The sequence below is a fragment of the Microcebus murinus genome, chromosome 4 (genome assembly GCF_040939455.1).
Source record: "Microcebus murinus isolate Inina chromosome 4, M.murinus_Inina_mat1.0, whole genome shotgun sequence".
Lineage (NCBI taxonomy): Eukaryota > Metazoa > Chordata > Mammalia > Primates > Cheirogaleidae > Microcebus > Microcebus murinus.
This window is the reverse complement of record NC_134107.1, coordinates 32,825,538-32,850,101: the sequence shown is the minus strand read 5'-3', so window position 1 is coordinate 32,850,101 and position 24,564 is coordinate 32,825,538. Positions and strand designations below refer to the sequence as shown.

The following is a 24,564-nucleotide window of genomic DNA, read 5'->3' as shown; positions in this document are numbered from 1 at the left end:
TTACACCACAAAAAAAGGAATTCCATGTTATCACAAACCAATAAGTTAACTGTTCTGGACAAAATCATAGAACAGTATAAGAAAAATGAAAATTATCTTTGGGAAAATTAATGATTAGAAGTTTTAAATGAGTGACATAACCAGTGTTACTAGACTTGATTAGCGTCTGAAAAAGAAAGCAAAAAAGAAAAAGTTTTTCCTAAAGTTAAAAGCTACATAAAATATATAAAAGATAATATTAGTATACCTGGAATGTCTAAAATATTAAAAATTGGCTCTTAAAATATATTTTAAAATTCTCACCCTTTCAGTTTCTCAGACTCTGAAATCTCAAAGGTAATAAAATTCTCTCACTTCACCTTTCCATACAATCTCTCTTCCAGCATGGACACTGATAGTAATAATACTTTGTAGAGACAGAGACCACTATCACATGACATATCAGTACATTTAGGTAGCCCTAGCCCAGGTCCTAAGACCTGAGATAAAGAGGCAAGTGTTCCCATGAGCAACACCATTTCACTCACGTATGGAAAGACCTTCACCTTCTTACATAAATCCACTAAGGGTATCCCTCCATGAATTTACATGAGCCTCATCTCCATCTACAGGTCAACGTCTTACACTGTATTTTGGAAATATAATAGTCTATTATGTTACAATGAAATATTTGTTTTTATTTAATGCAAAAAATAATTTAGTATAAAAACTTATGAGGCATAATCTTTTCATAATAATGCAGAAACTACTTGAAGGCCGGGCGCGGTGGCTCACGCCTGTAATCCTAGCTCTCTGGGAGGCCGAGGCGGGCGGATTGCTCGAGGTCAGGAGTTTGAAACCAGCCTGAGCAAGAGCGAAACCCCGTCTCTACTATAAATAGAAATTAATTGGCCAACTAATATATATACAAAAAATTAGCCGGGCATGGTGGTGAATGCCTGTAGTCCGAGCTACTTGGGAGGCTGAGGCAGAAGGATTGCTTGAGCCAGGAGTTTGAGGTTGCTGTGAGCTAGGCTGACGCCACGGCACTCGCTCTAGCCTGGGCGACAAAGTGAGACTCTGTCTCAAAAAAATAAATAAATAAATAAAAACCTTTAAAAAAAAAAAAAAATAGACAAATTTTTTAAATTATAACTTCTTCGCTTTATATTAAAAACAGCCATCTTTAATTTTCTAGGATGTGACTTAAAAATGCTTTCTATATATAAATTATCCCCTTAAAGATAGAAATAAGACTTTTAAGGGCAGAAACAGAGGATTATCAGCACCCATTCTAATGTTCTTTTGTTTTATTTTTTTTGAGACAAAGTTTCACTCTGTTGCCCGGGCTAGAGTGCCATGGCATCAAGCCTAGCTCACAGCAACCTTATACTCCTATACTCAAGCAATCCTCCTGTCTCAGCCTCCCGAGTAGCTGGGACTACAGGCATGCACCACCATTCCCAGCTAATTTTTTCTATATATTTTTAGTTGGCCAATTAATTTCTTTCTATTTTTAGTAGAGATGGGGTCTCGCTCTTGCTCAGGCTGGTCTCGAACTCCTGAGCTCAAACGATCCGCCTGCAGCAGTTTCCCAGAGTGCTAGGATTACAGGCATGAGCCACTGCACCCAGCCATTCTAATGTTCTGATATGAGCTACAACTATGCTCTTACTTTCTGATCCCTCAGGTAAAAGAATATATAACCGGGGAATATATAACCAATTTATTAGCAGTTATAAGATCAAAGACCTACCATATAACAGTCAATAAGGTTATAAATACTAATGGTCTTTGAAACTCTGACTTAGTATTTACAAGGCACCTCAATCTTTTATCCCTGCTTTCCTTGAAACAGTGTTAAAATGGAAAATAATAAATTTCCTGATTGCTTGAATTATTCATTAAAGTATTTGTCATCCATCTGGTAACACAAAACACCCTGCTTCAAAACTTATGCCCATGTCTCTATATCCTTAATAAAATTTTAATTTTAGTAAAATTATAGCTAAATATAGTTTCTAGATGGCATATAAGGAGCTTAGAGCGGCAACTCCATCTTAAGAAGTAAACAGGATTTTAAAAATCAATAATTCTTCTTAGATCTGTCAGAAAAGTGAGGTCACACAGCAAACTGCCGCCCCCAGCAATGGAGAGACAGACAGGAAAATACAGAATATCACAATTTACTAGATCAAAAAGCTCCATGAGAAGCAGCACCAGGGTAGGAAAACCAGAACTGTAATCATACAAATTGCTGGGGGCTCAGTGTGGACAAGTCTGAGTGTGAAAAGCTCCAGGGGTATCCAATCATTGGGGGGTGAGTAGAGGGGGGAAGCACACTTTTGTGAGTTTTACCTCCAGGAGATCTACCAGGTCCTCGCAGTGAATACTGGAGAAAAAGCCCCTTGCACTTTTGGCAGGGGGAAGAGAAAATGAACCATTTTGAAATGCACCAGAGTACTGTGTTCTTTTGTTCTTTTTAACAAGGCTTGCCCTCAGGAGAAACTATTTTACCAAAGCCTAACTTGCTAGGGTTATGTCAGAGGCTAACCTACCTAGAGAAAGGGAAATACCCAATTCCAGCTCCCTCCAGCTATCCTGTTCCACCTAAGAGGAAGGAAAACAATCTGAGAAACACTGGTGAAGCTCACAGCCTGGTGGCACAGGTTCACCAAAAGACTAAGACCTAAAAATAGGACTAAAGAACACATCTCTTCCTCAGGACACCATACCACTACAATACTAAAGGCCTATTTACCACAGTTCCTTTTACCCAGTACATCATGTCCACCTTTCAACAAAAAATTACAAGGCATACTAAAAGGCAAAAAACACAGTTCAAAGAGACTAAACAAACATTAGAATCAGAATCAAGTATAGCAGGAATGCTGGAATTATCAGGCCAGGATTTTTTAAATTATGATTAATATGCTAAAGGCTTTAATAGAAAAAGCAGACAACATGAAAGAACAGATGAATAATAAGAGGGATGGAAATTCTAACAAGTAAAAAGAAATGCTAGAGACAAATACTGCAACAGAAATAAGTAATGTCTTTGATGGGCTCATTAGTAGACTAGACATGGATGAGGAAAGAATTTCTGAGCTATAAGATATGACAACAGAAACTTCCAAAACTGAAAAACAAGGAGAAAAAAGATTGAAAAAATAAATGAACAAAATAGCCAAGAACTGTGAGACTACAAAAGGTGTAATATATGCATAATGGGAATACCAAGAGGAAAGAACAAAACCAATATTTGAGGAAATAATAAGTTAGAATTTTCCCAAATTAATGTCAGACACCAAACCATAGATCCAGGAAGCTCAGAGAACATCAAGCAGATAAATGCCAAAGAAACCTACACCTAGGTATATCATATTCAAACTTCAGAAAATCAAAGATAAAAAATCTTAAAAGAAGTCAGCAGTCTTGAAAGGAAAAACCACTATGCCTGTAGAGGAGCAAAGATAAAGAATTACATCCAACTTCTCTTCAAAAACCATGCAAGCAAGAAGAGAGTAGAGTGAAATATTTAAAGAGTTGAGTTGGGAGGGGGGAACCTATCACCAACCTAGAATTATGTAACCTGAGAAATTATCCTTCAAAAGTAAAAGACAAGGCCGGGCGCCATGGCTCATGCCTGCCTGTAATCCTAGCTCTCTGGGAGGCCGAGGCGGGCGGATTGCTCGAGGTCAGGAGTTCAAAACCAGCCTGAGCAAGAGCGAGACCCCGTCTCTACTATAAATAGAAAGAAATTAATTGGCCAACTGATATATATATATATAAAAAATTAGCTGGGCATGGTGGGACATGCCTGTAGTCCCAGCTACTCGGGAGGCTGTGGCAGTAGGATTGCTTGAGCCCAGGAGTTTGAGGTTGCTGTGAGCTAGGCTGACGCCACGGCACTCACTCTAGCCTGGACAACAAAGCGAGACTCTGTCTCAAAAAAAAAAAAAAAAAAAAGTAAAAGACAAATAAAGAAAGTAAAAATTGAGGGAATTTTTTTCCAGCAGACCTGCCTTGCAAGAAATGTTAAAGGAAGTCCTTCAGTCAGAAGGAAAATGATGTAGATCAGAAACTTATACCTATACAGAGAAAGGAAGAACACTGGAGAATAAGTGAAGGTAAATAAAAACTTATTTTTCTTATTTTTAATTAACCTAACAGATAAGTTTGCTCAAAATAATATCAATAATGTATTCAATTATGTATGCTTGTGTGTGTGTGAAAAGTTTGTTCAAACTAATATCAACAATGTATTCAATTATGTATGTTTGTGCTGTGCATATATGTATATGTTCATGTATACATATAATGGATGGTAGCAATGATACAAGTGATGGGAGGGAGAAATTAGGAATATTTTGTCATTATAAGTTCATTATACTACCCATGAGGCAGCACAGTATTATTTATAAGTGGACTTGAATTAGTTACAAATATATTTTGAAAACTCTAGGACAACTATGAAACAGTTTTTAAAAAAGTATAATATGCTAATAAAAGAGAGAAAATGGAATCATGTAAAATGTTCAAATAAAACCACAAAAGGCAGAAAAAAGAGTAGTAGAGAAAAACAGGAACAACGAACAAGAGCAACTAAGAAAAAAAGCAAATTATTTAATAAATCCAAAGTAAGCAGAATAAAATAATAAAAACTATTGAGTAGAAAAATCAATGAAACTGAAAACAGAAAATCAACAGAAAAAAATCAACAAAACGAAAAGCTGTTTCTTTGAAAAGATCAGTAAATTTGATAACCCACAGACTAGAAGAAAATATCTGCAAGAGATTCATGTAATAAAAATGAAAGACTGCTATCCAAATACACAAAAAACTCCTAAAACTCAACAATAAGAAAACAATCCAATTTAAAAATAAGCCAAAGACCTGAAAAGACACTTCACAAAAAAGATATACAGATGACAAGTAAGCATATGGAAAGATTTTCAACATTATATGTCATTAGGGAATCGCAAATCAAAACAAGATACCACTACAGACCAATCAAAATCCAAAACTTTGACAACCCCAAATGCTGGTGGAAGATGTGACAGTGGGGGAGGCTGTACCTGTTTGGGAACAGGGGGATAATGGGAACTCTGTATTTTCCACTCAACTTTATTGAGAACCTAAAATAGTTACTCTGAAAAATAGTTTATTATGAAAATATGTTAAATTATATTAAAATAGTGAAAGTCTCTCTCTATATAAAGGTATATATGCTTGGATTTGTTTTTTGGTTTTTTTATCCTTTTAAAAGCAGAATCTGGACAGGCAAGGTAGCTCACACTTGTAATTCTAGCACTCTATGAGGCCAAGGCAGAAGGATTGCTTGAGGTCAGGAGTTCAAGACCAGCCTAAGCAAGAGTGAGACCCTGCTTCTACCAAAAACAGAAAAAATAAGCCAGACATGGTGGCATGTGTCTGTAGTCCCAGCTACTCAGGGGGCTGAGGCAGGAGGATGGCTCAAGCCCAGGAGTTTGAGGGTGCAGTTAGCTATGAAGATGCCACTGCACTCCAGCCCAGGCAACAGAGCGAGACCCTGTCTCAAAAAAACAAAAACAGCAGAATCCTTTAGAGTCAAGATGACAACACTGACCCAAATTAGTAGAAATCATTTTCTCCTCAAAATTGATGTATCTGGGCCGGCATGGTGGCTCACGCCTGTAAACCTAGCACTCTGGGAGGCCAAGGTGGGAGGATCGCTCAAGGTCAGGAGTTCAAAACCAGCCTGAGCAAGAGCAAGACCCCATCTCTACTATAAATAGAAAGAAATTAATTGGCCAACTAAAAATATATAGAAAAAATTAGCCAGGAATGGTGGTGCATACCTGTAGTCCCAGCTACTTGGGAGGCTGAGGCAGAAGGATTGCTTGAGCCCAAGAGTTTGAGGTTGCTGTGAGCTAGACTGCCGCCACGGCACACTAACGGCACACTACCCCGGGCAAAGAGTGAGACTGTGTCTCAAAAAAAAAAAAGTTGATGTATCTGAATACCACCATTCCATTTATCCTTAGAATCCAAAATATATTGTTGGAAAATGACTAGGTGAGATGTCAGGTACAATCTTTGACTGTGAAACAGAATTTTCTCTGTATTGAATCAACTATCCCATACAGAAACTGAATTCATAGCTTTGGTTTACTAATGTTATACCTTAACCAAATGTATAGTCAGAATCCCAACAGGAAACAGATGGCACACATAAATTAGGATAATCTGAAGATGGTTTATTTGCAAAGGCATGGACAGGATATAAAGGAACTACAAGGGATGGTGCAAGTTCCAGAGGCTAACAGCAATGGAGCTGTCACCACTCCTAATCTAAAAAGGATAACAAGAGAGGTTACTGGAACCCAAAAAAGAGAGTATCAGGTAGATTAGGCCAATTTGAGAGAAGTAGTGACTTCTTAAGGGATATGGCCAGCCTGAAGTTACTTTACAGGGAAGGAACAGGGAAAATAAATACCCCGATTCACTCTTTCCTTTCTCCTGTCTCCTGCCTAGGCTTTCCACTGGCCCAGCTCAACAGGAGGCCAGAAGATATGGAAGCCCACTGATGCAATCCATATAGTTAAGTCTTCAAGGGGTAAGTCTGTATCTGGAGGGACAAATGGAAGACATATTACACATTGATAAATAACTACAAATAAAGTGCATTTTAAATGGTACTCAGTAAATGTTTCCAAAACATTTATGGAGTGCCAGTTAGGATAGGTACTTAATTTCTCAGGGGTAAGGTGATGGTCCTAAAATGATTCAAAGTGGTATTATTTGAGATGGGGCTTTGAAGGGTATGAGGAAGGGAAATTAGAGGTCATTCTCTGTAGAAAGAAAAAAGACTTACCTACTTCTTTCTCTCATACCAACCCTCTCTTCCTATCAGTTGGGATATTTTTAGTTGCAAATAATGGAAAACTGTCTTGGCCCTAACCAAATGGTCTTAAATAATAATGGAGACTTATTGGCTCACATAATTAAATAGTCTAGAAGTAGGACACAATGCAGGGTGTGTTGATCCAGACACTAAACAATGTCATCAAAGAACAGGTTTCTTTATGTCACACCAATCTGACATCCACATTGTTAGGTTTCTCTTTTTCAGCTTCTCTCATGGTTATAGGTTGACTGCCAGCACAGCGGAGGTTACATTCTTCCTGGTTTATAACCAAAAACTAGCTAAGATCATTTGCCCATTCCTGAATCAATGAATATGACCAGAGGAAAGAAAGATGTTTGTGACCTTCTGCCAATTTAGGGATCAGCTCTAAAGCTGGAGGCATCAAAAAATCTGGGTAAGGTTAGGGAGAAGAAAAGAGGATACTGGTCCTCAGTAAGCAAACAATAAGTACTTAATGCACACCTTCATTTATGATGCTCTAGCAATACTAGACTTTTTCTAGTTCCTTAAGAGGAACTAGAGTACTAGAGTACCAAACCTTTTCCTGCCTCAAGGCTTTTGCACATGCATTATTTTTTTCCATCCTCCACCCTATAACCCCCAATCTAATAAAGTTACCAGTTATTATATCATCACATCCTTTACTTTTTATTCAGCTCACAAGTTTTAAGTTATTTAATCTGTATAATAAATTTTTTTATGTCTAACCACTCCATTGGACTATAAACTTCCTAATAGCAGGAACATGGTTTATTTTCTTCATAGCTGTACCCTTAGTGCCACAGTACTGGGGCACAGAAGCCACTCAAACAAATATTGAATGAATGAATGAATGGTACTAATAAGGTTGGCATACAGTGAATCCTTACTGAGTATGCATATATATACGTACACCATAAATACGTACACCATTGGTCACAAGTCAAAGAGATAATATTTTGCATGGACTGGAATTTTTTACATTTACTGGAATCCTAACTTGAATTTTATGAATCTGTATTTAAAATATTTTATTTATCCTTCCACCAAAAAAATCTACCCAATTGTTTTCTTGTAATATTCTACAAGACTATTTTAAACTATAATTTCTACTTAATAGTATAAAACTATATCAATCATACCTTCTTTAAACTGCATATTTCAGATTCTTGTTTTTCATTTAAAGCTGAAAGTCTCTTGTTTAATTGCATTGCTTCCTGTACTGCAAATGAAAGACATTTAGGAAATTATATTCAATGTACATTTCAAAGAAAGTATCACTACCATGAACAGGGAAAATATTACCACTGCAATGTATATAACAATCATTTAATTTCAATAATAATCATTAAACTGCCATTTACTATTACCAGAATAAGTTGAATTTATTTGTAATAACTTAAGTCCACTTAAACATTCCCTATTAAATATGCAGGTTTAAAATAAGATAGCACATACCATTTTGTTCTAACTTTTCATGATTCTCTTTTACCAATCCAAATTGACCTGTTATAGTGGCATAGTATTTCTCGATTTCATTTAGTTGCTTATGATAATCCTCTTTAGCCAGAAGATGTAACTGGACCTTTTGTTCCTATTTTGAAGAGTAATTTTAAATGTTATATATATAAAACTCACACATATAAATATATATTAAAATATTTTGTGGTAAATAAATGTTGTTAACAATATACCATAAATGTCATGAAAAAGTACTGAGTATACCATATGGAGGAAACATTAGGAGGTATTCCTAAATCTATATAAAACTAAAGCAAACATTTTTTTTCCTGTAAGCAGTCACTTCAGGTTATGTTTCCCATGTTTATAATTTTTCAAAATCAACTATTTATTAAAATGTTCATCAGTCCAGCACTAAGCAAAGTGGGGAGAAAATTAAAGCAATATACTCTTAATACTTTAGGAAATCATTTTTTCTCTAAATCACCTGAATAATCAGGACCTATCTAAATTACTGTTTTGATGCTTTGTCCTTTCAATTTGATAGCGTAATTTTAATGTGCATTATCAAAACCCAAGTAATTTTTCTGAGATCAATTTTAATGAATATAGCACCTTCTCACTACATTGAGAAATGAAATGACAAGGACAGTATCTCTCACTGACAGGGAGACAATACAATATAGGAGAAAGTCTACTTAGAACTAGAGACAAAACTGGTAAAAATTGGACCCTACTTATATGAGCCTCCACTGCTTTCAGCTAAAGGAGCTAATTTTACCATACTTAGGAATATGACTAACTCTTAAAAAGAAACATATTAATAAAATCAATAACACTTGTTAAAGATTTATCTTGACTTGACATTAGCAGAATCATTGGTTTCACAATTTTCATCTATTTTTTTCCAACTGCTTCACCTTCTATGACAAGCAGTGCTAAACAAAGAACAGCGTAGGTCCCTAAATTAGCACTCAGTACTTGTTTTCTGAATAAGCTGCTGTTGTTTATATAGGGTTCTAACAGTGAAAATTTGTTACATTTCACCTGACCAGCATCCATTTCACTTACTAATGGTACCACAATTTACTTTACTGCAATACTTCTTCCTCATTATAATCTCACAGGACTAAAATTCAGGCGTCCTACTCTATCGTAATCAAGAGAATGGCATATTACTCAAAATAAACCAATTGATTTTTACCTTCCTGAAATTTGAATCTTGAGCAAAAAGACTATAAAACTAAAGAAGGTCAGAGTGATCATACCCAAACTGATAGGAGACCTCTGTTGAGGGTTCCTATATCCTATTTCACAAACTCTGGAATTACTCTGGCTCCTGTTCATTCTCAAACAATTCTTCACTCTCTGGTTGACTGTGAATGTCTCCACTAAATTTCTTTTTACTTAAGTTAACCAGAGCCATTTTGTACTGTTTAAAACCAAATACAGAGCACAGTGGTCAAAAGCTATTCTGCCTATGTTTAAATCCTTTCTCTGTGACTTAGTGTGACCTTGGGTAAATTACCCTGTTTTTAGAGTGGCATTTATAATAGTATTTTTGCCTTATAGGGTTGCTATGAGAAAATGAATATATATAAAGCACTGAGAACAGAGCCTGTCGCATAAAAAATCACAATTATAATGATTTGTTATTATTCTTTAACTGACAAAAGTGTCAATAGTTTAACTTTCATTTAGAAAAAGAAAAAACCTTCTTCAATATTAAGAAAGAACACACATTACAATTTAAGCTGTACCTAATATATTATCTTAGCAAGTCTGAAGGCAGTCTTAACTTTTTCAAAGTTACTTTTTAATGATTTTAAACAAAGTGATAACATCATTGGTAATGAGCATGATATATCAGTTGAAAGTTTCCCATACATTCTGTTGGGCTTTTCAAATTCCCTACTTAGTCATTTGAATTAATTGTGCAGCAGTTATAAATGCAAACAAGTTGACAAGTGTCAACTGGGAGAGCCTGGGAGAGCTTAGGTCTACCGTGGGAGATAATGAACAACAGGCCATATATTCTTTTCTTCTAAAATACCATTTAATTCTTGATCTAAAGAGTTATATCAGCTCTCAGCAGATGCGTAGAAACCAAACATGATTTCACTGGAAATTGGGCCAACAGCATATTTTCAATTCAAGGTATTTTAAAGTTTTTCAATTTAAATCTATATTTGTATAGCCTTTATTAGAACGTTGTCTACTACATATTAATGCATGATCCCACAAAAGCTTTCTTAACCTTTCAGCTAAAAAAGTAAACAGGCAGTCAATGCTTGCAAAAGTTAATAATCCTGTTAACTAAAAATGTAGCAAAGATCAAAGATATTTCATGGGTAGTCCTTATGCACAGAGCTTTATCAACATTAATTTGTGATATATCTATTCCAACATCCCTTGCTTGAGGCCAAAATTGAATTCAATGAAAATGAAGTTTCCTTTTTTTACATGACATATTCTAATTTTCAAATATATTAGCCTATTTAATGGCCATGATAAACACTATTAAGACTTCCAAATCACATGGGCACCTATAGCTTATTAGCCCCTATATGCCTGTATGAACCTAGTTAGCTGCTGTGATTTAGTTTTGATAAAGAGATGAAGCGGTCAGCTGTCAAGTTTCCCACTAACTGCATGACTATCAAAGAATAATTTAAAATCTTTGGGAAACAGCAAAAAAAAGTAATTAGTAATCACACCCAAGAGATGTAAGAACATTTTTAAAAATACAAATAAATTGATGTTACTATTATTAAAACTTTAATATTACATATATTTTAATAGTAAAGATTACTTTATTGAGATGACTTAATAGTTAAGTATATATTGTTTTTATTCTTTTTACTTCCATGAATTGATTCAAATTATTATTTCTTTTACACCATTTTACTACTAAATCAAAGAGTCACAAGAAAATAAGGTCAGGATTCACTGCTTTCTAAATAAATGCATATCTCATTTTAAATAAATCTAATCTATGAAAATCAAGATTAGAGAAATAACAGACAGCCCATGCATAATTATGTACATGTGTAGTCAAAATTTTACTTTAAAGTCTTGAGGCATTTAAAATAGGAATGATTTTTAAATGTTTACACATAAATTGTTAGAAATATATTTACTAATATATAAAACTCAATTTTTAAAAACCTATGGCATCCTTAAGATACTTTTCCCTTTTTAGTCACGAGTATAGGCATAGATCACTTAAGAAATCTAAAGTTACACTAATATGTGTGTACAGATATACATATTATAATCATAAAGTTATTTCCAGACAAGTCTTTCAGTTTCTACATTCTACTCTGAAAGAAAATATGGGTTTATTTCAAACCACATCAAGACCTGCAATATTGAAACTGCTTTAATTTAATAAAGAAAAAGAAATGATGTACAAAAAGAGAAATATGACTTAAAGATGTTTGATAAGCTTTTACTTTATTAAGCTGTATTAGCTACTCAGTTATACAACAGTAACCTGTAAATTCAATTATATAACATAGTCATCTATATAGTAATCACTGAACTCAACAGGAAAGATTTTTATCAATGACCAAATCACCATGATGGTTAAGGTTCTAAAGATTCTCTTTAACATGCTTTGTTGCTTTCTTATTATTGATAATAATTGTGATTTTTTTCAAGGGGGAGATTTGGGTACTTTTTGGGATAGACAAGTCTTTTCATTCATGATTGTGTTAACTTATCTAGGAACATATCGCCACCTCTACAAGAAAATCAACTTACTGAATTCCCAGAAGACAGAAACTTACTAGCAGTTTAAGGGCTTACCTACAGATCATATACTTTAAAAGTCATAATGCTCTTTTATAATATATATAAAAATGTGTAGAGAAAATATTACTTTTAACTTTTAAATAAAAAAACATTCTGCCAAAATAAGCACAAAAATTAAATATTTCAATATATAAAACTATTTTAATGAAAAGTGATGTAATGCTTTAAACTATTAGAAAAAATATTATGACTATAACTCAAAAATGATTTTGGTAGGTATAAAGGTTGTAATTCACAATAACAAAAAGCTCAGAAGTGGCCAAAAACTGGAATAACTTTTCCTAGTTTCCATGTTCTTTAAAGATTATAAGCATTTGTTTGATGAAATTTTAAAGTGGAATAAAACACATTTTATGTTGCCTTTGATCTTTAACTTGTAGCCTTATCTCCCAGGTCAAAGGGTACATTATTCAATTTCACTATATTTTGTGTAAAACCACTGTTGCGTTGAAGATGACTTTCAGTACAAATGTCATGGTACTTAAAACTAAACCAGAATCTAGTTTTTCAGTGTCTTAATTAAAATCACAGTTTAAAATAGTCTGACAATATTATTTTTATTCTTTCCAGTTGAACAGTAACAGAATTTTCACATCTTTTATTCAATCAAGCTTATCAATCTTTCTATGGCTCTTTTATTTTCTAATATACCAAAATAATTTCAAGAAGCAAAACACTTTCTGTAATGTCATAAGGAATGATGTCTCATTTCTTACTTCTCATATATTAATATATATAAGCTTACTTGAAAATTAATTTTACTTGCTTTACATATTGCTTCAAAGAATGAAGAAGACTAAATAGCATAAACCCACCCGAAATGCACTCTCAAGATTTAAGCAGAATAGGAGAATTTTGCTCATTCAAAAACACAGAAAAAAAAATCCTTCTAAATCAAACAAGGCTACAAAGGAAGAATATCATAAATTCCATAAATAATTCCATAAATATTCCATAAAATGTTATGCTGTAAAAACAAAAATATTAATTTTTAATACACTATATAAGAAGAATGCACAATAAACACTTGTTGAACAAAAAAGGATCAGGACCACATCCCAAGTGTAGTACTATATTCCATGTGTAGAATCATAAAGGTTGAGTGCCATATTCCAAATACCACTTCATATATTTCAATTTTTTCAGGCTATAATTAACAACTACATATTTGCATAAATACCTAGAAAAGATATCATTGAAATAAGAGACTTTAGAATTTGGTATTTTTCTTTCTTTTTTTTTTTCCTTTTGTGGTTTTTTTTTTGTTTTGTTTTGTGTTTTTTTTTTGAGACAGAGTTTCGCTTTGTTGTCCAGGCTAGAGTGAGTGCCGTGGCGTCAGCCTAGCTCACAGCAACCTCAAACTCCTGGGCTCAAGCGATCCTCCTGCCTCAGCCTCCCGAGTAGCTGGGACTACAGGCATGTGCCACCATGCCCGGCTAATTTTTTATATATATATCAGTTGGCCAATTAATTTCTTTCTATTTATAGTAGAGACGGGGTCTCACTCTTGCTCAGGCTGGTTTTGAACTCCTGACCTTGAGCAATCCGCCCGCCTCGGCCTCCCAAGAGCTAGGATTACAGGCGTGAGCCACAGCGCCCGGCCTCCTTTTGTTTTTTTTTGTAGAAACTGGGTCTTGCTATGTTGCTCAGGCTGGTCTCAAACTTCTGGCCTCAAGCAATCATTCTGCCTCTGCCTCCCAAAGTGTTGGGATTACAGGCATGAACCACCACACCTGGCCTGGTTGTTTTTAATAGAATATTTCAGGGAACTCTGTAAAATTTTATAATATACAAGTTGAGTATCCCTTATCCAAAATGATGGGCCAAAGTGTTTCAGATTTGGACATTTTTTCTAGACTTTGGAATAATTGCATTATACTAGCTGAGCATCTCAAATCAGAAAATCTGAAATCCAAAATACTCCAATGAGCATTTCTTTTGAGCACCATATTGGTGCTCAAAATGTTCCCAATTTTGGGCTGGGCGCGGTGGCTCACGCCTGTAATCCTAGCACTCTGGGAGGCCAAGGCAGGCGGATTGCTCAAGGTCAGGAGTTCGAAACCAGCCTGAGCAAGAGCGAGACCCCGTCTCTACTATATAAATAGAAAGAAATTAATTGGCCAAGTAACATATACAGAAAAAATTAACCGGGCATGGTGGCTCATGCCTGTAGTCCCAGCTACTTGGGAGGCTGAAGCAACAGGATTGCTTGACCCCAGGAGTTTGAGGTTGCTGTGAGCTAGGCTGACGCCATGGCACTCACTCTAGCCTGGGCAACAAAGCGAGACTCTGTCTCAAATAAATAAATAAATAAATAAATATTTTAAAAAAATGTTTCCAATTTTGAAGCATTTTGAATTCTTGAATTTGGGATGCTCAGCCTGTATAAGCACTATATAATCTGGAAATAAATTTGTGAAATAATTCATTTATGCAATATTTGAAATCAAGTCAGGCCTTTAAAAGTGGTAGCAACATTCAGTTTCAACTACTTCTTTTTTAACTATAAAAGTCACATTTATATTCACAAAAATACTAAGCAGCTTATGTTACTAATCCAGGTGGGGAAATATATATATTTTATAATTTCCTTACCATTTCATTCACTTTCTTCTGTAAAGAATATTTAGAAACCTTGAAAAATGAGGAGAAAATCTCATTAAAATTCTTTAATTATCTACAACAAATTCCTTCTGATATTAAAATTATATGCTCTAAAATGTGGCATTTATCTTCTATATAGCATTTATTTTTAGTGGCATTTTTTCCAAAATTTTATTTATAATAATCCTCTTCCTTATAACAAAAACAATATATTCATATATTTATTCAACACATATTTATGGCACCTACTATATGCCAGGCACTTTCCTAGACTCCTAGGATACAGCAGTGAACAGAAGTTGCCCTTAAGAAACTTTCTTTCTAGTAGGGGTGGTGGTAGACAATAAATACAAGTAAAAAGTATAATATGTTAGGGATAACGACTAAGACAAAAATGAAGCTAAAAGATAAAGATCTAGATCTTTATCTATCTCTCTATCTCTATTTATCTATCTCTCTATCTCTAGAGAGATAAATATTTAGATATCTCTAAAAGAGAGATAGGGAGAGCAGTCTAGGAGAGTTTGCTACTTCATATAATATTAGCTCTTCATTGTAGATGATTTGTTTTTAAAGATAAGCAAATTCCAGAAGAGCTTTTGGAAGAAAAATAAACAAATAATTTTTAAAAGCTAAAAAAAAAGATAAGCATAAGAATAAAAACTCTTGTAAACCATCTCACAACCCAGAGATAAGTCATGAACACCGATATGTCCAGATTTTTTTATACATTTATACTTTAAAAGAGAGCCAGTTACTGTTTTGCAACCTATTTTTACTTAATACATAATAAATAGCTTTCTATGACAAATATACAACATAATTTTTTAATGGCTATATAGTATTCCATTGTTTAACTTTACCACAGTTTACCTAAATGTTACCATGTTTCAATTGTATACTATTATGAATTATTCTGAAATAAACATGCTTGTACCTAGCTATTCATATTAGAATTCCAAGCAGCAGAATGCCTAAGGTTTATTCTTTTTTTATTTGAGACAGAGTCTCACTTTGTTTCCCAGGCTAGAGTAAGCGCCCTAGTGTCAAACTAGCTCACAGCAACCTCAAACTCCTAGGATCAAGCAATCCTCCTGCCTCAGCCTCCTGAGTAGCTGGGACTACAGGCATGCACCACCATGCCTGGCTAATTTTTTCCATATATATTAGTTGGCCAATTAATTTTTTTCTATTTATAGTAGCGATGGGGTCTTGCTCTTGCTCAGGCTGGTTTCGAACTCCTAATCTCAAGCAATCCGCCCGCCTCAGCCTTCACAGTGCTAGGATTACAGGCGTGAGCCACCGCGCCTCGCCTGGTTTATTCTCTTATGGACTTTTAAAAATTGTTACAGCCGGACGCGGTGGCGCACGCCTGTAGTCCCAGCTACTCGGGAGGCTGAGATGGGAGGATCGCTTGAGCCCAGGAGTTCTGGGCTGTAGTGCGCTATGCCGATCGGGTGTCCGCACTAAGTTCGGCATCAATATGGTGACCTCCCGGGAGCGGGGGACCACCAGGTTGCCTAAGGAGGGGTGAACCGGCCCAGGTCGGAAACGGAGCAGGTCAAAACTCCCGTGCTGATCAGTAGTGGGATCGCGCCTGTGAATAGCCACTGCACTCCAGCCTGGGCAACATAGCGAGACCCCGTCTCTTATAAAAAAAATAAAAATAAAAAAAAATAAAATAAAAATTGTTACATAGTTCTCCGGGGTGGTTGATCAAATCAAACTCCAACCAGCCATGTATGAGTGCTCATTTTCCTAACCTCTACTTATATTTGCTAAACTTTAAGCAAGAGTACGATAATTACTTCACATTTCCTATGAAATTTTTTAGCCTATTGCCATGAATGAGCTGATAATTTTATTTTGGTAGAATGGGTTATATATGATTCATTTCTTTAAAAAATATTGAGTCCTTACTGGAAGTAAAGCATTAGTGTAGACATTGGGGGTACAATAATGCTGGACCAAAAAAGAATCCTGCCGTTTAAATTGTTGGCAAGATAGACAGTAATATAAATAAGTTAAAATATGTTATATTAGATGACATTGATAAATGCTAAATAGCTATGCTAAAAGAAAAATAATAAATCGGATTACAGAAATCAGAAAAGGCCTTTCTGAGATAGCAACTTTTGAGTAAAGACTTGGATAGAAGTAAGGAAGAACATTTCAACAAGTTCAAAGGCTCTAATATGGGACAATGGGACAATGCTGAGTGTGTTCAAAGAACAGCAAGGAAGCCCATGTGGCTGAAATGGAGTAAGCAAGGGGAAGAACAGCGAAAGATGAGTTCAGAGAGGAGCAAGGGAAGGTAGGGGGACTCAAATAATTGTAGGCTTTGTAATTTGTGATAGGGATTTAGGTATTTACAACAAAGGACTAGAGAGCTCTAAGCACAAAAATGACACAGACTTTGTTTTTCAAAGGATCACTCTATTAACATTAAAAAGGAACAGAGATTATGGCAGGAAAACCATCTAATAGGCTCCTGCAATAATCCAGATGAAAGAGGATGATGAAGGACTAGGGTACTAGTAGTGGATATAGTGAGAAGTGGTTAGATGCTAGATATACTCTGAAGGGAGAGCTGAAAAATAAATGCAACTGGAAAAAGAGAGTTGTCATTAACCAGGATAAAAAAGATTAAATGCTAGACATAGTGGCTCAAATGTCTAAGAATTCCTCATAGATAAATGTATAAACTCAAAGCTCTGGGAAGTTAATTTCCTTTTGTCAATGTGATTAGGTATGGCCTAATAAAATTAGGTTTCAATAGTAGAAACAATTCATTTTGTATTAAATATGCCTTCAGTTCTGTAAGAGGAATTAATATCTTACAAATTCAGTAAGTTTAAATTTAGTGAAATAAAACAGGCCTTTAGAGCTGAAAATCTTAGAGATATCTATCCCAATACTCCCAATCTCGTTTTCACCACATTCATGTCTTTTCTGGGAAGTTGAATGAAGCCTTTTTCTCTACTTCCTAACTCCTGTTAGGAAGGAGGGTAGAGAATATAGGTATGTTATTGCTTCTCAGATGGATTTGTTTAGGAAATGCTGATGTAGTTCAATTTCTTAACTAAAGGAAAATTGAAGCTTAGAAGCAAAGTGTCTTACCACAGGACTATGTAATAAGTCACTGATAGGCAGAAACAGTTGGTTTAAAATCTACAGAAAATTTAGCAAAGTATGTTTATTTAGCCCCCAGGCATATTATCTTTATAGAGTTTTGTCAGATAATTTAGATGCAAGAAAGCTGCCCTGTTCTAAACCCATCCCTTTGAAATAAACTAACAAGTTACCATGTTTAAATAGAAATGGAACACATTAAAAGAATACATTAAAGCAAAAGTAATTCAGTTTTTTGGTGTGTGACTTTTTGTTTTGGAGTTCAATAAGTAGACTCCTTTGCTACGAGCTCCATAAGAAAAGGCACATATCTGATTTCGAATTCCTGCTACTTAGCACATAGTAGAGTATGATCTTATGAAAGGAAAAAGGGAGAAAGAGAACTAAGCAACTAGCAAAGTACAGGAGGGAGGAAAGTTGCTACATATTGGCTAAGATACTTCCTTGCCTACTGGATTTATATCAGATCCTTAATTGAACAGAAACTTCACCTACATTTCTTCAACTTTGGGGGAGGAGAATCACAATGTTCAGCAGACCATGAAATACCCTATACATCACCTGTACTACGTCACAGGTTAAACAAGGCAAAATAAATTTTTACAGCTCTTGCATAGAAGGTCAGCCATACGAGGAATTTTTTTTTTTGCTCTGAAATACTCTTTATGATTTAGATAATTAAATATTCATGAATGACAGCAAATAAAACAATTTAAGGAGTGCTAAAAGGATAAAGTACTTAAACAAAATGAATACATTCCTTTATTGACAACTTTTTAGTAGGAAAAAATGTAATATTTTTTCAAGATTTATTAAGTAAAAAGAAATTAGGCAAAACAAAAGATAAAACTTATAACTAGTTCAAAACATTGTAAGAAAAAGTTAGAGAGGTGTTTTTACAACAGAAATACAACTACAATGGCAATTTCTGTTCTCAATTATAAGAATGATTTTTTAATTTTTCCGCATAATCAGAAAACAAGTTCACCTACTGGGATCATTTTAAACTGGACATCTGAGGTGTGGTAAGAATCACTAAACTTTATAGCTACGTAAACTTTAAATAGTAAACTTGTTCCTCTATTTCTTGTTCTATCAACTTGAAAAATTATTGCTGGATATCAATATTAACTTCTTGCCACATCATTACTTTTGCATAGTTAATAACATTTAAGCTAATATAACTTATATATAAAGTTATATTTAAAAGATAACATATTTTATAAATAACTTATATAAATATATATAAATTAAACTTATAAATAAAAGTTAATAACATTTAAGTTTTTGTTCTATAACCATAATTAAGTTTTCCATGCTTTGTTTATGGGTTAATTCTAGAAGTGGAAGCCAACAGTATTTACATTATCACAATCGAGATAGATATTGTTTAATGCATTGCCCAAAACGGTGCTAATACTCATTCCCCTTTCTATAGGTCCAGTGAAGTACTTGAAGGATGATTTTACGAGGCTCAGGACCAAAATAACTTCTCTTCTTACTCTCTATCAATTTCTCAAAACCGTTCCAAATTTTAATTTCTTTTATATCTTTCTTGTGCAGTCATCTGTTTTCCCTAGAGTTTCTTATCAGCACTTTCTTGGTGAAACAAGAAATAAGGATTCTTTACTATATCACAAATGTCTTCCAGACTCTTATTCATTCCACCTGAGGTATGGAATCGATTCTCTTCTTCTTCCTAAAAATATTTCTCTTGTAACTCATTGTACACAAAGTCATGGAAACTAAACACCCTACTACAGAATAATAGGTCAAGAAGGAAATTAATATGGAAATCAAAAGATTCCTTGAACTAATGATAAAGGGAACACAAGTTATCAAAAATCTGAGGGATACAGCTAAAGCAGTCCTGAGAGGAAAATTCATAGCCATTAATGCCTACATCCAAAAGACAGAAAGATCACAAATCAACAATCTGATGAATCATCTCAAAGAACTGGAAAAGGATGAGCAAACCAATCCAAAACCCAGTAGAAGAAAAGAAATAACCAAGATTGGAGCAGAACTAAATAAAACTGATAATAAAAAAAACTGCACAGAAGATTAATGAAACAAAAGGTTGGTTCTTTGAAAAGATAAACAAAATTGACATGCCTCTTGCTAGATTAACCACAAGGACAAAAGAAAGGACTCTAATAAGCTCAATCAGGAATGAAAAAGGAGAAATTACAATAGTACCACAGAAATACAAAATATCATCTCTGAATACTATAAAAATCACTATGTACAGAAATTTGAAAATGTGAAGGAAATAGACAAATTCTTAGAAACACATAGCCTTCCTAGGTTCAATGAGTAAGAAAGGGAATTCCTGAAAAGACCAATATCAAGTACCGAAATTGAAGCAGCAATAAAAAAAATCTCCCCACCCCCTGAAAAAAAGTCCCAAAGTAGATGCTTTCACACCTGGATTTGACTAGACCTACAAAGAAGAACTGGTAACTATCTTACAGAAATTATTCCAGAACATCAAGAAGGAGGAATCTTCCTCAGCACATTTCATGAAGCCAACATTACCTTGATACCAAAGCCAGGAAAGAATGCAACAATAACAACAACAACAAGCTACAGACCAATATCCCTCATGAATATAGATGCAAAAATTCTCAATAAAATCCTAGCAAACCGAATTCAGCTGCTCATCAAAAAAATAATGCATTACAACCAAATGGGCTTCATCCCACAGATGCAGGGATGGTCCAACACACACAAATCTATAAATGTAATTCACCACATAAATAGAAGTAAAAACAAAAACCTATGATCCCCTCTATAGATGCAGAAAAAGCATTCTGTGGGGCGCGGTGACAACACCATTACAAGATGGCGCCGATTTCCGGTGGCCCGCCTGTAGTAAACAAGTTCAGCGCATGCGCAGAGTAAGTCCTGGCCTGTTCTATAAGTATGCATATGAAGGATCTTAGCTTGGCCTATCAGTAATAACCCTCGAGCGCTTTTAACCTATCCCCATCACTTCCCCCCTTCCTTAGAGTATATAAGTGTGTGAGAGCTTGTGCTCAGGGTCTTCCGCATCATGCAAGTTTAAAGGGAACCCCATTAAAGCACGGTCAGAAGAACTCCAGTTGCCGCGTCTTCCTTGCTGGCGAGGCGGGCGCGACAAGTGGTGCCGAAACCCGGGAACTTGAAACAACTTTGAGGCACCAGCGGAGACGACCTCGACAGAGGTGAGTTCAGAACTGACGTGTGGGACGGCCAAAACTCCCCTGCTTCCAAAAAATGGGTAATATTCTGCTGCGGCACCTTTTGTGGCCTATTATCATGAAATGCCTGTATGATGAGACTTCAGGCCCGCGCGTAGCAGCTAGCCAAAGTGCACTGAGTGACTTGCAAGAAGCAAGCTCAGAGAGAAGCAGTAAGGGAGGTACCGCGGTAAAAGGTGGAAAAAAGGAATATAGAGCTCAAAAAAGGAAAACGCAGGGAGGGAAAGCGCAGCCCGACCTGCAAAGGGAGAGAAAGAAGAAAATGGAGAGGAAGAAATGTAAAGGTACCAGGAATAAAAATAACAAAGGAAAGGACAGGACAGAAGACAGAGGAGATAGCCTTTTTCTGTCAGAATTTAAGAAATTAAATATTTCTGAGGATGATTCCTCTTCTTCCTCTTCTCTTACTTCCTCAAGTTCAGGGGAGGAGGCGGGGGAGGAACTAGAAAAGAAAGAGGAACCGGTTTTTCAGGAAGCGGCAGGTTGTGAGCGGTACCGCCCACCTCCGCATGCCCCGCCTTGGGAAGGGCTGGGTTTTTCTTAGGGGCCGCTCGCCGCTGGGGATCCTCTGCCCATACCCTGGAAAACAGAGGAGCCAGTGTGGGTACCTCAGTAGCCCTTACCCTCTGAAAAGTTACTCGCGGCCCATAAGCTAGTGCAAGAGCAGCTTACTCTTGGGCATCTTGAACCCTCTCATTCTCCTTGGAATACTCCTATTTTTGTGATTAAGAAAAGGTCTGGTAAATGGAGACTGTTGCATGACCTTAGAGCAATTAATGCCCAGATGCAGCTTATGGGGCCTGTTCAAAGAGGACTGCCCCTTCTCTCAGCTTTGCCTAAACATTGGAGTCTAATTATCTTGGACATTAAAGACTGTTTTTTCTCTATTCCCTTGCATCCACAAGATAAAAGCAGATTTGCATTCATGCTTCCTTCCATAAACCATGAGCAGCCTGATGCAAGATATCAATGGCAGGTTTTGCCTCAGGGCATGGCTAACAGTCCCACTATGTGCCAACTTTATGTGGCCTCAGCTATCCAGCCAGTTAGGCAGAAGTTTTCAAAGGTAAGAATTATACATTATATGGATGATATTCTCTTGTGTCATTGTGATAATGGCGTACTTCGCCAAGCTTATGCGTCCCTTCAGGCTCACTTAAAGGAAAAAGGCTTGCTGGTCGCTCCAAAAAAGGTGCAAGAGGGAGAAGTAGGCGCGTTTCTTGGTAGTAGCATTCTCCCTGACAAAATTGTGCCTCAAAGACTGTCCATCCGAAGAGATGCCTTAAAAACATTAAACGATTTTCAAAAACTGCTAGGGGATATCAATTGGCTTCGACCTTTCCTATGTCTTACCACAGCAGAACTGAAGCCATTATTTCAGATTCTAGAGGGAGACTCACACATCACGTCTCCTAGAACTTTGACTCCTGAGGCCCTAAAGGCTCTTCATAAGGTAGAAGAAGCCATTCAAAAGGCGCAACTAGTGCGCATTCAACACCATGATCCTTTCTCCCTCTGTGTACTCCCTTCTCCTACGCTCCCTACGGCAGTGCTTTGGCAGGATGGTCCCCTTTTATGGGTGCATCCTCAAGCCTCTCCAGGAAAGGTGATTGGCCATTATCCTACCTGTGTGGCCGAGATAGCTTTAAAGGGTATTAGTTTGGCTGTGTCCCATTTTGGACGTCACCCTGATAGCCTGATTTGTCCATATACTGCCAATCAGGTAAACACCCTATGTGCCACTCTTGATGATGCATGGGCCATATTGAGATGCACCTTCCCAGGGAGCATTGACAACCATTATCCCAAACATGCCTTGTTGCAGTTTGCAATGCGGAACGAGCTTATTTTCCCAAGAGTAACTTCACTGCTACCTTTGGTTGATGCCTTGAATGTATATACCGATGGCTCTAAGACAGGTATTGGGAGCTATGTCATTCAGGACAAGGTGTATACAAAACAGTTTAACTATTCTTCTCCTCAGCTAGTAGAGTGTGCTGTAGTCGGTCTGGTTCTCAGTACCATCGCTGAACCTATCAACATCATCTCAGACTCCTTTTATGTGGTCAACGCAGTTAAACAGTTAGAGAACTCCTTTCACATTCTTGCCAAGAGTACTGTCTTTTCTGTATTTACAGAAATTAGGAATACTATTCAAAATAGGAAAAACCCATTTTCCATTCAGCATATCAGAGCTCATTCCTTGTTACCTGGACCTATGGCTGCGGGAAATGCTATGGCAGATCGCGCCACTCGCGCCCTCTGGGTGTCTGATGGCCACGCTGCCGCCATAGACTTTCATAAACTTTATCATGTGCCAGCTGAAACCTTACGACTTAAGTTCAGCATCACGCGTGCAGATGCTCGTGAGATTGTACTGCAATGTCCAAGTTGTGCTCCTTATCGCACTGTTGTTCATACGGGCGTGAATCCTAGGGGTTTGCGTCCTCTACATATGTGGCAAATGGATGTAACTCACGTCCCATCCTTTGGGAAGCTTCAGTATGTTCACGTGTCTGTTGACACGTGCTCAGGCGTCCTTCATGCCACGCCTCTGGCTGGAGAAAAGGCAAGTTACGTTATCATTCACTGCCTAGAAGCTTGGGCAGCCTGGGGCAAGCCCCGGGTTATTAAGACAGATAATGGCCCAGCTTATACCTCAAAATCTTTTCAGCAGTTTTGCACTCGCTTGGGTGTGGAGCACCGTACCGGTCTTCCCTACAACCCTCAAGCACAAGGCATCGTGGAACGTGCTCACGGCACGCTCAAAATGTACTTACAAAAACAAAAAGGGGGAGATGCCCTACAGCTAGGGCTATCACCCAAAGGACGCCTTTCCTTTGCTCTCTTTACTTTAAATTTTTTAAATTTAGATGTCAAGGGACGTTCGGCAGCAGACAGGCATGTCACGCCTGCTCCGCCACAGAAAGAATTAGTGAAGTGGAAAGATGTGTTGTCTAATCTATGGAAAGGCCCGGATCCAGTGTTAATGAGATCCAGGGGAGCTATTTGTATTTTTCCACAGGACCAAGACAATCCCATCTGGGTGCCCACGCGGCTGACTAGAACGGTGCAGCAGCCTCCAGAGCAGCATGGGGACCCAGTGGCTACTCCTCCTGACGACAGTATGGATGATCGCGAGGATGGCAGTGGAGCCACGCTGGGGGATCCTGTCAGTGCTTCCCCTGCCGTTGCCTGTGACACATGACGCATCAGTTTTCCCTCGCTTCTCTTCTACTAATGTTTCCTTGGGCACTGCGTACATGCCGTTGGACACGCGGAATAGTAAACTGGAGGGAAATAGATCCTTCTCCTTGAAGGGGACTTTGTGTTTTGTGTGGGGTTAACGGAAGCTGCACGGACTTGGCCCCCCTGTCCATTGGTGGCTGGGGGTATGGCAGGGAATGCTAGTTTCGCATGGAATCTTAGCGACTCTTTTGA

General features: G+C 36.7%; 1 protein-coding gene across 1 annotated transcript in view; it reads right to left on the bottom strand.

Annotated features, from left to right (window-relative positions):
* CCDC73 (coiled-coil domain containing 73) overlaps window positions 1-24,564 on the bottom strand; it is a 122,871-nt gene that overhangs the window by 45,952 nt on the left and 52,355 nt on the right. The window contains exons 7-9 of the mRNA XM_076002050.1: window positions 14,741-14,779; window positions 8,327-8,462; window positions 8,011-8,090 (exon numbers count right to left, since the gene is read on the bottom strand). Of these exons, the coding sequence (XP_075858165.1) occupies window positions 8,011-8,090; window positions 8,327-8,462; window positions 14,741-14,779 (255 nt within the window). The remainder of the gene's footprint in view (window positions 1-8,010; window positions 8,091-8,326; window positions 8,463-14,740; window positions 14,780-24,564) is intronic.